Source organism: Haliaeetus albicilla, chromosome 6, assembly GCF_947461875.1.
Source record: "Haliaeetus albicilla chromosome 6, bHalAlb1.1, whole genome shotgun sequence".
NCBI classification, from domain to species: domain Eukaryota; kingdom Metazoa; phylum Chordata; class Aves; order Accipitriformes; family Accipitridae; genus Haliaeetus; species Haliaeetus albicilla.
The window spans coordinates 32,579,093-32,592,962 of NC_091488.1; the positions used below are offsets into that span (position 1 = coordinate 32,579,093).

The 13,870-nt window shown below is 43.0% G+C and overlaps 1 protein-coding gene across 1 annotated transcript in view; it reads right to left on the bottom strand.

The window, feature by feature from the left end:
• The window catches only part of CRYBG3 (crystallin beta-gamma domain containing 3), a 98,587-nt gene extending 95,540 nt beyond the window's left edge, over window positions 1-3,047 (bottom strand). The window contains exon 1 of the mRNA XM_069785478.1: window positions 2,817-3,047. Within this exon, the coding sequence (XP_069641579.1) occupies window positions 2,817-2,935 (119 nt within the window). The 5' untranslated portion in view covers window positions 2,936-3,047. The remainder of the gene's footprint in view (window positions 1-2,816) is intronic.
• Window positions 3,048-13,870: the final 10,823 nt, after the last annotated feature.

Sequence of the window (13,870 nt, forward strand, 5' to 3'; positions counted from 1 at the left end):
CATGCCCTGCCAAGCTGAGGGGCACCTATGGGGTTGGGGGAAGGAAAGTTGGGGGCTTCCATCCAGCTGCTGTTGCCTAGCTTGCGGGAGCAGATGGAGAATGACTTTTGGACATACGCAGGCTCATTTCTACACGTTTTTAAAATTTAGGAAACTGTCATGTTCTGCACAGGCATTAAGCATGATGTGTGTCTCCAGAGGTCAATGCAGGTACACCGGGAATGTATTTGGCCCTGTATAACATACTGCTCCCTCTCCTCCCCCTTTACTTAAGTGTTCTGCTTTTTTGAAACCCAGTGGTAGGTAAAATATCTCCATACAGAAGTTTCTGCCTACGTATTTCAAATTTGATCTGGTTCCAATATATATCACACCAATAATTTGAACGGGAAATTAACCATCCTGGTGTATACATTTCTCATAACACTTCACAAAAGACATATTCCCCAATTTACCTCACGCACTCCACACCTTAACATTAAACACACAAAGCAGCTTTGGTTCCCCCTCCCCGCACGCACGCTTTGTTCGGCGATCCATTTTTCTACACCGCCAATCTCACTGAATAAACATGACGAGCAAACCTGCGGCACTCTTCCCAACCCAGCATCCCAACCCAGTGCTGTTTAATGTATGCAATTACGCTAATCTGTGAAGAAGGCTGCCAGTGGAAACCAAATACGAGAACGTCAGCATTCCTGACTAACGTGCCACGCTGCAAGCCAGCGCAACAAAAAAAGCTCCTTAACATACCGAATTGGACTCCTCAGAGCAGGAGGGTTTTTGTTTTGCTTCCACTCCAGAGAGGAATCACGGCTACCACCCTCCAGCGAACTGTGCGAGGAGTTCAAGGCCAAGAGGCCCGAGCCTTTTCATATCCACATGGACTATCCCAGCTTCCTAATAAAGGAAAGGCTCTTAGCTGCAGGAAATGAAACTGTGATTTAGATAAAGATAATAGACTCCAGCCCCAAGTTAAGTGGAGCAGATCTACCACGAGTGCTATCTACAGATAGGCTACTTAGTGCGCAAACCATTGAACTAGCATCCTTCTCCTCCTTACCGAGGCAACCGCTAAGCTTTTTTGTTTATTCCGAACCACGGCCGTAGGGAGCTGGCAAAGAGGAAGGAGTCTGATGAAGCCTCTCCTATTGCCTCTTCAGGTCCTCAGCCAGATCCAAGCCTTTTCCTTCTCCTGTATCTTAACCACCCCTGCCAGATGTAATAGCCACACTACTCCCGTAACTGTAAAGATGCCCTTGATTCAGCAGCCTTGCTCCTGAGTTTTATGATTTTTTTTGCAAGAAATAAAAAGCAATGTTTCATGCTCATGAAAGGCCGGTGGATCCTTGATGATGTATTGGTGCGTCAAATGCTTGCAGTAAAACAAACCCCCCAAAGTTAAAAATCTTCAGAGTGCACTTATGAGACCATTTAAGATGGTCAGCGTAAGACAGCAATAGGCTCTGCCATTTTTCATGATTGCTGAGAATATGCAGAGCAAGATCCTAAAGTTCTTCACTGAAAGAACTACTGTGATACCCACTATTTATCTGATTACACTGTACTTACCTGTCTGCTGGTTTAAACACAAACCTATGCAGTATCAAGAATGACTCAAAGATTAAACCCAACATGTTAAAAGCAAAAAATAAATACTACACCTGAGGAAATAAGGCCTAGTCAGCTGGCACCTTTTCACCACAAAAATATCCTAATTAACTAGGGCCAATAATAAATCTGCATGAGAAGGAAACTTTATCTGTGCTTCTTTCCTATGCACACACAGAAATCAGCCATGAGGGGAGAAAAAAAAAAAAAAAAAAGGAAGAGGAACAAATACACAAGAAGTTTCCAAACCTTTTCATCTTGTAAAGCCTCCCTGCACTAAAAAATAATTATTAATAACCAGGTTTCCATAAACCACAGATTTTGCATTGAGACTTAAACACTTCAGTAATATTTATATTGCATTAACATCTGATTCGCACTAGTCCAAAAGAAAACTGTGTGAAAACTGGAAAGAAAAAAAAGCCCAAACGACCAAAACACCCAACCCCGTCGCACACCTCCGCGCTCTGCCCTGCTTTCAGTTTCCAAGGAAGGGGCTGCGACCTGAGGAACAAGCGGGTGAGACGGCCCCACGGCCCACCCCGCCCCGCCCCGGGCAGAGCAGCAGCCCCACAGCCGGCTCTCTGCGGCAGGCGCGCTGTTTCACGCAGGGCTCCATCGGCCGGCCGAACTCCGCCGGGGAAAGCGGGGCGGCAGGACGCCGGCGCTCGCCCCCCGGCCGGACCAGCTCCCAGCAAGCACCCCCATAACGTCCCGCCGCTCGCACGCCAAGCCCACGCGGGACCCGCCTCGCGCCGTGCCACGGCCACGTTAAATTAAAAACGCCACCACCAACGCCCCCCACCTCCGACGATGTCAGCGGTCAGGCTAACGCCCCCCGCCCCCGGCTTCGGGCTCCGCGTGACAAGCCGCCGCCCCGGCCGGGGCCGCCGCTCTCCCGCCGCGGGGGCTGCTCTCGCAGGAGCCGAACCCGGCCCCGCCAGGCCCGCGCCTGCCCCGTGACCGGCCGAGGCGCCTCGCGGCACCTCACCAACCGGGGCCGCGGCCCCCCCCCCGCGGTGAACACGCCCGCTTCTTCTCCCTCCCTCGCCCACTGGTGCCGCAACACCCACCGCGGCGGCCGGCACGGTCCCCAGTCCCCCGCCCCGGCGGCTCACGGCGCTCCCCGGCCGGGGCAGGTGGGACGGGGCAGAGGACGGCAGCGGGCGCCCGACCGCGCCGGTCCGGTCCGGTGCCCCACGTACCTGTTCGCGCCCGGCGGCCGCGCCGGCGCCCCCTCGCCGGGGGCGCTCCTGAGGAAGAAGCGGGAGAAGGTGCTGTGCCAGGAGGTGCCGGCCCGCCGCCGGCTGCCCCCGCCGGACATCGCCGCCGCGCGGGACGGGACGCTGACGGGACGGGACGGGACGGGACGGGACGGGAGGCGCCGCCAGCAGCCGCCCGGCACCGAGTCCCCGCCGTGGCGGGAGAGCGGCGGCGGCGGCGGCAAACACCTCCCTCCTCCCCCTCCGGGGGCGGCCGCCGCCCGCCCTCCGGGCGGAGCCGCCGCTCCGCCTCCGCCCGCCCCTTCCCGCCGGCGGGGGCGGCCGCGGCGCGGAGGAGGGTCCGGGGGCGGGGGGCGGCCAGGACGAAAGCGGCGCCCGGGGAGGCGGGCTCGCTGCGCCGCGCCGCCGAGAAGGTGTTTCCCCACCGTCCCTGCGCCGGCCGCGTCCTTCCTCTCGGCAGGCGCGTCCAGGGCCGGCTCCGCCGCGCGGCCTGGGGGGTTGGGGGGGTCAGCGCGTGCCCTGCAGAGCGCACAGGGTCGCGGGAGGAACGCGATGGCAGCAGAGAGGGAAGTACCGGCACACGCAGCCTGCGGCCCCCTCCCGAGGAGGGGTGTCCGGCTGCGTCTTGTGTTGTGTTTTTAAGTTAATGTGGCGTAATTAGTGCGAACAAAGAGGAAAGATCAGAAGTGAAAATTAGCTCTGTAAGAAAAAGGACAGCCAGCCTTGGGAATTTACACGCCTGACTGACTGCACGCACCAACGCCAGCCTACTGTTTTTAACTTGTGCCGACTCTGAGGTACTACGCGTGTTCGTTAATGCAAAGTCAGTAACCGGCTTCACACTGTCGCGGGCCGGGCCCCTCGTAGCATACGCGCCTGTTAGGCCAGCGCAGTGAAACTCCTGCATCAAATAAAGGTACGCACCAGCAGCGGCAAAGCTGTTTCACCACTCACCTCCCTCCGTCACTTTGGGATAAGTTCAGGCCATTATTGCTGATGAGTGACTTGCAGGACGGGGGTTCTCCTGCTTCTTTAAGAGATTTCTTCCTAGAAAGGAGTTTGGTTTGGGTTTTTTGTTGGGTTTTTTTTTTTTATAGCTTCATTTTTCTCCTGCTGAGGACTATGGCCTCCCTTGAGTTAACATCAAACTATCTCTACCAACAGAGATGACCTTCCCATTGCAATAACCCGGTGACAAATGTTATCCTCGTTTTATAGGTAGAGGTGATGCACAAAACCTTAGTGCTTCACTGAGTGTGAATTACTGGTAAAACACACTAACCTTGATGTTAGGATTTTAAATTCAGAACCATACTTTCCTCTTTTCTCATCTTGTTGAGCATCTCCGCTGTTCTTTGTGACTGCCTACACCTCACACCTTTTCATCAGCTCCTTTTTGCATCACACCATCCCACGGCATCATAGAGTGGCCGAGGTTGTAAGTGACTTTGGGACGTCACCTGGTCCAAGGCCCCTGCTCGAGTGGGGCCACCCACAGCACGTTGCCCAGGATGATGTCCAGCTGGCTTTTGAATATCTCCAAGGATGGAGACTCCAGCGTCCCTCTGGGCAACCTGTGCCGGTGCTCACCTCTTTTCTGTAAGGTTTTTTTTTCCATCTGTTCACCTCGATCCACCTCCTCTATACCCAAGGCCTCTTTGTCCGTATTCTTTACCACTGCACCATAGTATCAGCCTGCCATGGCTGCAACTTGGGGTGGATATGAAGCTGGTAGTCTAGGCCCATCTGCAGAGCAGCAGCAATAAAACAGCCTGGAAATAAACTACTGGCTACTTCTCTGTCTACTTTCCACTGCCTCAGCTATAAGCAAAATCTTTAAGAAACGTGCAGACAGCTCCCCTATGTATTGTCCAGGTCTCATACAGCTTTGATGTGGATTTTAAAAACAGAGACACGGGTGGATATTGGACATGTACTTAAATCTTTACCAGTCCGTCCGGGTTGTTTCACAGGTTACAAAAAGTAGTTTTCTCATGGTATAATTACGAGTCACAAACTGGTAATTTATTCAGGGGACCAGCTCTTAGTACCCAGCAAGGACCTGCCTAGTTTTCAGTGTCCAGGTAAGGATCAGACAATTCTCTCAGTCATACGGATGCCCCAAACCTAGCACAGAAATGTGAAGTGTTTCATTCCAGAACAGTATAGAGAAAAAAAGAAACCATGTTTTGAGAGTACCTGCACATCACCCATTCTCAGGGAAATGGCAATCAAGAGTTAAAACTACAAAATGTAACAGCAGCCCCTATGGAACATTATAGAGGAGACGCTCCCTCTGACATTCAAATTAAAAGTAATTAAGGCTCCAAAACCAAATTAGAAGAGTGGCAATTTATTGGGACTGCACAAACAGGCTGCAGGGAGGCTTAGGCTCTCAGTGACTGTTTATTACTATTAATTATTCTTTGCCACGTACATCTCACAGCTTCCCTCCTTATTGCTTAAGTAAGGTCTAATCCCTAAACTGTTGCAAACATGAATATAATAATTAGCATTTATAAAGCATCCGGTATCTTCAAAGGATTTAAGCATTAATTAATCCTCATAACCACCTCAGCATGTAGTTAAGTATAATATGGTGAGTGGTTTGCACACAGAGGCAGTCAAAACACCTAGCTGTGTCCAAAATCTGTCCACACTCTACCAGCAAGGCGCCTGGAGGGGCACCACAGTGCAGCATGAAGCATTACCAGGGCTGTGCTTGTCCAAGAACAAAGAGCCAACCTAATCAGAAATGCTAATCCCAAACAGTAACATTTTGTGCTCAAATCTGTTTCTCCTTTCTTCACTGGATCTAAAAGCAGAAAATACAGAAACGTACCAAATCACAGTTCTACTGGAGGCACATAAGGAAATTCTAATCAAAGTAGTAAAACTATATCTATATAAAAGATGAACATGGCCCAGATTAGATAATCCCTTTCTTTTTCCGCACCATGGAGTAACTGAGTACCACATGACTTAAGAGTAAATAATTTTGATACATTTAAAATAATAAAATGGGAATCGTCAGCAGAGTTGCCAACAGGAACCCAGTTTTAGCCATCTACACCTTCCACGAAAGGAGAAAAGTTAGGCTTTTACCCAAAGATTCAGTATCTACCATGTGGCAGGTGGCCTTATGTATTAACACAGCTGTCAGCATTAACAGCAGCACCAACACATGCAAGCCAAAACAGATGGGGGAAACAGGTTCCTTTCGGCCTCAGATTAGAGTACTCACATGTGGCCCATATGAGGTAATACAGCATTGCCAAAGGCAGTGAGAAACCATTAAAACACAGTTGCAGAAGGACACAAGGGCACAGAAGAGAAAATGTCAAGTTGAGGCTCTCAATAATATTTTTTTTTTTAGTTCATCCTGCCCAGAGTTTCACTTCAATCAGTATCTTGAATAAGAGAGGGGAGGGTGTTGTGCCTATTCCATATCCACTAATTTTCTACTGCAATTCAGATTATAATGGTTGTGCACAAGGGAAACCTCCCCCTTCTCCTTGCTGATTTAGAGTGAGCAGATGGTGAAATTTTAATTGTGCTTTCTGAATTTCCTCCCTTTTATGGTTCTTTAAAATCTTGAGTCAAATCTTGTGTTTTGTTTGGATACCAAAAAGGAAAGCAAGTTTCCATCGTACTGGTTTATGAAAAGCCCTCCTCTCACATCCAGTTTTAGAACTTTTCTGATACATTAAAGTCATAACTAGGGGATAAATGTAGACTTAAAACCACCAAACTAAACATTTTCCCTGCAAGCACATTTCAGCACAACTATTAAATGAAAAAAACCCACCATTCTCAAACTGTTTGCATTGTTGGACAACTACAATAAGAAATTGTCTTATGTTTTGAGGTACTACCCTGCTAAACAAAAGCATAGTTCAGTTTGTTTCATACATGTCTAATGCATTTATCTATAAAAATATTTTGTATGTCTTGTCTACTTTTTCTTGTTAATAGGCAGTCCCATTTTCCAGGCTCTTACAGAACATCTCTACAGGTAGATGTAGCACTAATGGCAATAGTATTTTAATAATGGGTGGTCCCTCACCTATCTTTTTACTTTCCAGTATGTATATTATAATATATTATGGCAAGGTTTCTAATAGGTGGCATGAGACCATGAATTAATAAATGCACATAATAGAGTCATCACATGCAATATTTCCTAGCTATTTTTCACAGTATTAGTTGTCCAGATGTTGAAACAAATACTGATGACTTTAAAATCTCTAATCTATGCCTATTCTAAAAGAAGGCGAACAACAGAATTGAAGATTTGGGTCTTGGATATGTTATTACACAGATGAAGCATGTTAGCAAGGATTTCTAGGATATATTTTCTATCTAGCTATGACCTTCTGCTGTAAAGTATGCACTGCGCAGCTTCCAGCAATCCTCATCCTTTAACTGTGAGCACAGTTCCTCCATTTGATTTACTGAAAATGGTTTAGAAGAGAGCCACGCAGTCAGCTGCTATTGTTCAAATGCCTTCGTGTCTGGAGTAGACAGCTGGAAGTGACTCATGGTGTTAACTGCAGCTACTGAGAGCCATAACTATGTTCTTTATTATTTTGAATAAGATTTATACGCTGTGCCACCTATGGCCAAAGTTCAGTGTAGTAATTAAAATCTTTAAATCAACTTTTTGGAAGGTGTCTTCAATTTGTTTTCCACACTATAATTTGTGACCTTTACATCTACCCAGTAGCAGAAGTGCTAAAATGGAAAACCAATTGTAAAGAAAAAAATAAAAAAAGACCAACATACCTACAAACCCTCTTTTAAAATAGACTTTTGCTACACCTGGGCATGGAGCAAAAAGCACTCAAAAGCCTCATACAATGGTGGTATGTATGCACCTATACTCTAGATGAGGACCAAAGTCCTTTTCTGTTAATTCCAACAGAATTGATAACTTTCAGCTGATTAGCACAGCTTGTCTGGAAGGGTTTCAAGACATTTTTGGTAGCACCTCATATCAATTACACTTGTGTGAATACAAAGACGAAACTCACTTGCGCTCTTACCAATGCTAATCATTGCAAAACACCCTACCCTAACTGCAGCTCAAGAAAATCTGCATTTCATGTAATGAGGTCTCTGTAAAACCATCCTATTCTGGGTTATGCTTCCTTGCTAAACCAATCTGTCTAATTCACCACCACTCTTACTAGAAGAATTATGGTTAAACAAAGTGCTTCAGTAAGCTAATTTCATCCAACTTTTAACATATATTGTATGTATGGTAAAAAGCAGCATAAATAATTGTGTCCAGAAGAATGCAAGAGCTTTCAAGAAGAGGTGTCTTACATGCAAATAGAGGAAATCCATGAAATATATAACCTGCAACTTGTACATTGTAATTCATTTAACACTTTTCCACCTAGAATGTCATTTGAGTATCAGATTTGTAGTTAAAAAAATGAATATACACCTTTCTGTGCACACCTACACACTTTCAAATATCAAATCAAATTACTAATATTCTAAAGGCTTACCCTATGTCCATGCATGTACATAAAAGGACATTTTTCAATTTGCAAATTACTAAGCAGTTTTGAATTGTGGTGCAAGTCCATGTACAGTAATCTTAAGCCTCTGGACAGCAGACTTGCCCTTTTTAGTTACCTTTCAAAGATTTCTTAAAACTAGTCTCTGGACCTGAAGGCTTCCTAGAACCACTGACTGCAAAACACTGTCAGAGACTCACCAATTCCACCCCTTTGTCTGTACTGCTAGATTTCACAACACAGAATACTTTTTAACCCAATGATCTGAGCCCTTTATAAAACATTATTCAAAATGTTTGAAAATTAGGAGAGATAGATATATATATATAAAAGTAAACTCTTACCACATTGATAGCGAGCACATGTATTAGTATATTCCAAAAGGAAGAATCATCTTTAGTATCCAGAGGAATACACTGCAAAATATTCTGTATTTAAAAATGACTCTAAGTACACCAGTCTCTAACAAGCAGAATTCTTACAAATTTGAGCCAAACGGGATCATAAAAGCTTTTGGCTGCAAATATTGCAGAATCCCATCTGGTTTCATGGCACAACTTATTTTCCTCTCCACTTCATTTAAGCTTCCAGAAAGAAATTAAAAAAAAAAAGAAAAAAGAAAACAAAGAGACCTTTTCTGATGTATACAAATTATATCCATAAGTTACTCCAAACAGGCAGAAAATACTTCAATCTTATTACAGAACAAACAGAAAAACAAAGTCTAATTCTTGGCATACAAGTTTCACGTAACAGTAAACAGTATGTATAGCATACAGAAAAAGGGTAAGAAAGAAATATTAAAGCCCAAGTTTGTAAGAACGCAAGTGACCATTAATCAGACTATGCCTAGTTAGCTGGATAAGTAACAGCATAACTGACACCCCCCCCCCCCCTTTTTTTTTAAGCCCAACACAACAGAAACTTTAGTAGGGGAAAGAAAATTTCTCTTAATACCTGAGAACAAGAATTTTGAATAATCCATATGTTTCCTCACTCAAGCATTCATTGTTATTGAAGTCAGAGAAGAAAAGCTTTTTCAGTGAAGTAAACAGCATCATAAGGAAATCTGTGGCTAATGGGGATATAAGCCTAAAACTCAGTCTTTTTATCTGACATTATTCTTTAGAAATATTTTCTGTATGTAACGTACAGCTTTATTCCAATAAAATATTAGTAATAAGACTAAAGGGGTTTCCCTACAATGGCAGATAGCATTTTGTAGGATGCACTTACTGTAGCTCATAAGTATTAGATGTACAGCAGTTCTTCCAAGTTTTGTTCAAGGTGTGCTGAACTGCTGCTAAAAAGAAATGTTCACATTATCTCTTCATTAAATCAATTCCCTGAATAAAGCTGTAAACTTTGCTTTATATTAGGAACTGATTGAAGTGCTCCTACTTAGTGTGATGCCAACATCAGATCAACTGTCATTCACTTAACAATTTCGGCATTGCTGCAGCCTTGAAGAAAGCATATAGATATTTTGTATCCTGCATAAATCAAGGACTTACTAAAATGCATTACCTGACATGATGACAGAACACACACCTCAAGGAAAGCATGTCATATATTACCCACAAAAGGTTTTTTTAAATCCTTTTTTGAACTATTGCATGACATATCAGAGTAGACAGAGAACTAAGTAGTCCTCTAACAGTTAAGGAATGGGTGAAAGGAAGTTGGGTACTCAAAGTACTCCTACAACCTAAACTAGTTGATTTTGGATATGTGTCTTTTAATTTCCAGAAACTGTAATGCTACAACATGAAAGGTCTGTACATATGCTGATACTGATAAGTCAGCACTGAAATGGCTATTCTGCAGTTGTTTTCTTATATTAAATTTATTGTTATTCCATAATGGTACCAATTAAAGAAACAGTAAGGCTTAAACCTTAATTGCAATATGCAGCAATGCTTTCTAGCCACTAGATTGGATTAGTTTATGGATCAATTCAGCCTGCTTTGACACTGCTGCCAAAATTTTTTTTAAGAGCATTAACTTGCTCTTAATTTAAACCTCAGCAGAGGACTTAAAAAACAGACAGTTATCCATGGGTTCCAGGCACCTCAAAACAGAGTAACACTTTTCCCTTTGAAAACTACCTTAAAAATCTAAAAGATCCCCTAACAAAAGGGGGTGGTGGTAGTGGAAATTATTAAAGGAGAAAAGCATCACCTTTCCCGGCAGAAACATTCTACCCTTGAGAAGAAACCCTTCATCCATCCTTACTCCTCTAAAGCAACTACTAGCCAACAAAATCCTGTGTCACAGACAAAGATGTTAAGTTGGGACCAAGTTGCTTCCATGTAATCCATTGATATTATAATAAATGATTAAAAAAATCTTGAATACTGTTATCATTGAAAACAACATACACTTTCTGGTTCATTGAATCCATTTGTTACTTGTTACATCAATTTTTAGACACGTTTTTCCCTGTTCAGTTTATGCTAATAAATCTTGGTGGATAAAATTAAAACACACAGAGATTTACTTGCAGAGTGAGATTTTAAGTAACAAAAAAAGGATTGCAAAGTTTTTCCCTAGTAACACCTTTAAACCTGTGTGATCATAAATACAGACAATGGCAGGAACAGCAATGATGCCTGACAGCTGATAACAACTCTTTTTACTCACAACTGCCTATTTTTCACAACTCACATTACGCCATTTCCTCTAAATTGGAAGTGTTACCACTTAAGCCCTGTTTAATAGTTATATCCTTTATTAGTGGAGTAAACTTTCCCAGTTCCAACTGGACCATACTACAAACTTATATTTTTACTAGATATTTCACTGGAATTATTCCTGGGGAACCTTGGTGTCCGCAGACCTCTTGCCAAGTTCTGCTATTCTTTTACATGGTTTCAACTCCATGGTTTTAAAATTTTGGGATTGTTTCTTTCTCAAGTTTGCATAGGCATGCCTATGCTAGTGTGTTAGCTCAGGTCAGGAGGGTACTTTAAAGATCATCTTCACTAACAGTGCTTTTGTTTACATCACAAAGTAGGCTTGGAGTATACAAACTGAATTCTTTCTGGATGAAACTACACTGGAAAGCTCAGAGTGCACCCAATGTGCTCCAACAGCTAAGAAGCACTCAGTCTGGAGGGCCAGAAAGGAGCCAGGCTGAAGGAAACTCAGAAACACACAGACTGGGGATATCAGGTCCTCAGCACCAACTACCTTGCTCTGCAAAAGCAGTTTGATGAGGCTGCTGCTCTCCTTACTACGAAGTCTGTATTGCCAAGCATCCACTTCAATCATTTATCATGGTTACTTCACTGAGCCTCATGAGGCTTGGGTTTCTTTAATACTCATTAGCATTAGCATGATTCTACTTCAGCCCAAACAAACTTCTTCCACACATCCCAATTTTCTTGATGTCTTACATCCTTTCCTTATCTTTTCTTCCCTTTACTGAGAACTGTTAAGGCAACTCTTCAGCAAACTAAATTTGGTCCAATGACTATCTTGCTAGGCTTACAATCTCCTTACTGATCTCCAAAGACAAAGTTGTTTTTAAAAAGACTGCCTAACATTAAGTTTCTAAATTTATACTTCATTTACTAAACAAGTTAAAACCTGATCTTCAAAGGCACCCCCGAATCACAGAAATTACTTACTCTCCCTTGTGACTTGGTGCCTGAGCAATATGATTGTAATACAATTAAGTTCATCTTCTGATAAACAATTTGTAAAGCATAAGATCATTTAATGGTAGACAAGAGACATTAACAGCCTAGCTTTCATTTTAAGGATTGATTTTGAAAAAGGGTAGTGGAAGTAGATTTCAAGCTATCATTAGAAGAGTGGAAAAAGTAAACATGGCTAACTTGCATGGCGAGATCCTGACATCCACTGAAAGAGTACGTTATCACATACGCATTGTACTTCTGAGAACAAGAACTTCATGTGGCTAGAAATATTCAGCCAATTAAGTAGCAATCCAACTGACTGAACACTGGTAAATTAATTATGAAGTGCTGGTTCACACCATCACAGATGCTTTCGTGATGTAACTTACTATGACAAGAGCTATAGAGCCTCAGAACTAAAAGTATGGTTACAAAATATTACTAAAATTCTTGGCATTTGTTGTATGCCAGCATCATAAGTCCCACATTCTGATTGGCTCGTACACATAATATTACTTTTGCATTGTAACAGTGCATTCTACAATTTAAGCAGTTGAGTATGGGCTGTGCAATAATAATAAAAAAAGATCAGGGCATATCAAGTTAACCTTTCAAAGCAAACTTTCCCGACCTTTCTGAAGGAGGAGAGTTGAAGCCTTTTCTCAGTAGTCCCCTTTTTTGCTTTTTTATTCCAGTCTTCTGTGACATTCTCTCATTATCTGTTTCTCAAAAAAAAACCCCAAAAAACCCAACCCCAAAACCAAACACCAACAGGGAAGAGAGCTGCAAACTTTCACTAGCAGAGTACTCAGCAAAAGTTAAAAGAAGCAGACCAGAAAGTTTAGAAGCAAGATTTGTAAGGATTTCTCTGAAACAGAAGTAAGGCAGGCCAGAAAGAATTAAAGAAATGGATGACAGAAATTAATCATAAGGAGAGTGATCTCCCAAACAAGTAAAACTTAAGGTTTTTTTGTTTGTTTGTTTAAGATTAAACTGCATTTCTTGGCATAAGAAATGTTTGCTTTTAAGGACAAGTATTCTGAATCAATGTTAATTTTATTTCTTATTACTAACAAAATGTTATTTCTTAGTTTGAGCTTCTGAGAGGAGTTGCTTTTTGAGACAGAGGGTTGCACAGGTGTTTTAAGGAGCACTGAAATGCAACATTACCATTCCACATATTACCACATCAGAATGCCTTCCTGCAGACAACTAAGCAGTGCAGGTGAGGTGTTATGTCTAGCCTTTCACAGCAGCTTATCTTTCTTATTAGTAAATAAAAAGACCCAAGCATATTATAGTTAGAGGGCTGAGATTAAAAGAAGGATCCATTACATTTACATCCTAACACTTAGAACAGAAAATTGCCCAGGAGTCTTCAGGCCACGCAGACTCTCAGCATACCTGCAAGTAGCTACAGGTTAAACACAGAAAGTTCCCATGGACTCATGTCCCAAGTACCAGAGGGGCAAGGCTAGAAAGAATGAGGATTCACACATTTACCCAATAGCCCCCACTTGGTAAAGAAGATATGTGGAAGACAACATTTTGTATGAGAGAATGACTGCCTCACGTTTCAGCTGAAAATGCTGTAGTCTTAAGCATTACCAGGCATATTTTAAGGAAATTCATAAGTACATAGGAGGGCAGTGTGCTTAGTGCACAGAAGCAACAGCACGTAACATCGTGTGGGATGTAAAGACCAAACTCTCTGAGTCTCTTTCAGTAACTCTATTGCCTTTCAAGTTTCACTTAATGCGTACACCTATAGTAACATGGAGGAAAAAAAAGGGACTATTCTGCAAGTCTCATTTAAACCTCCAAAGGAACTAGTCTGCTTTGTTCTTCAGGCACAATGAACTCA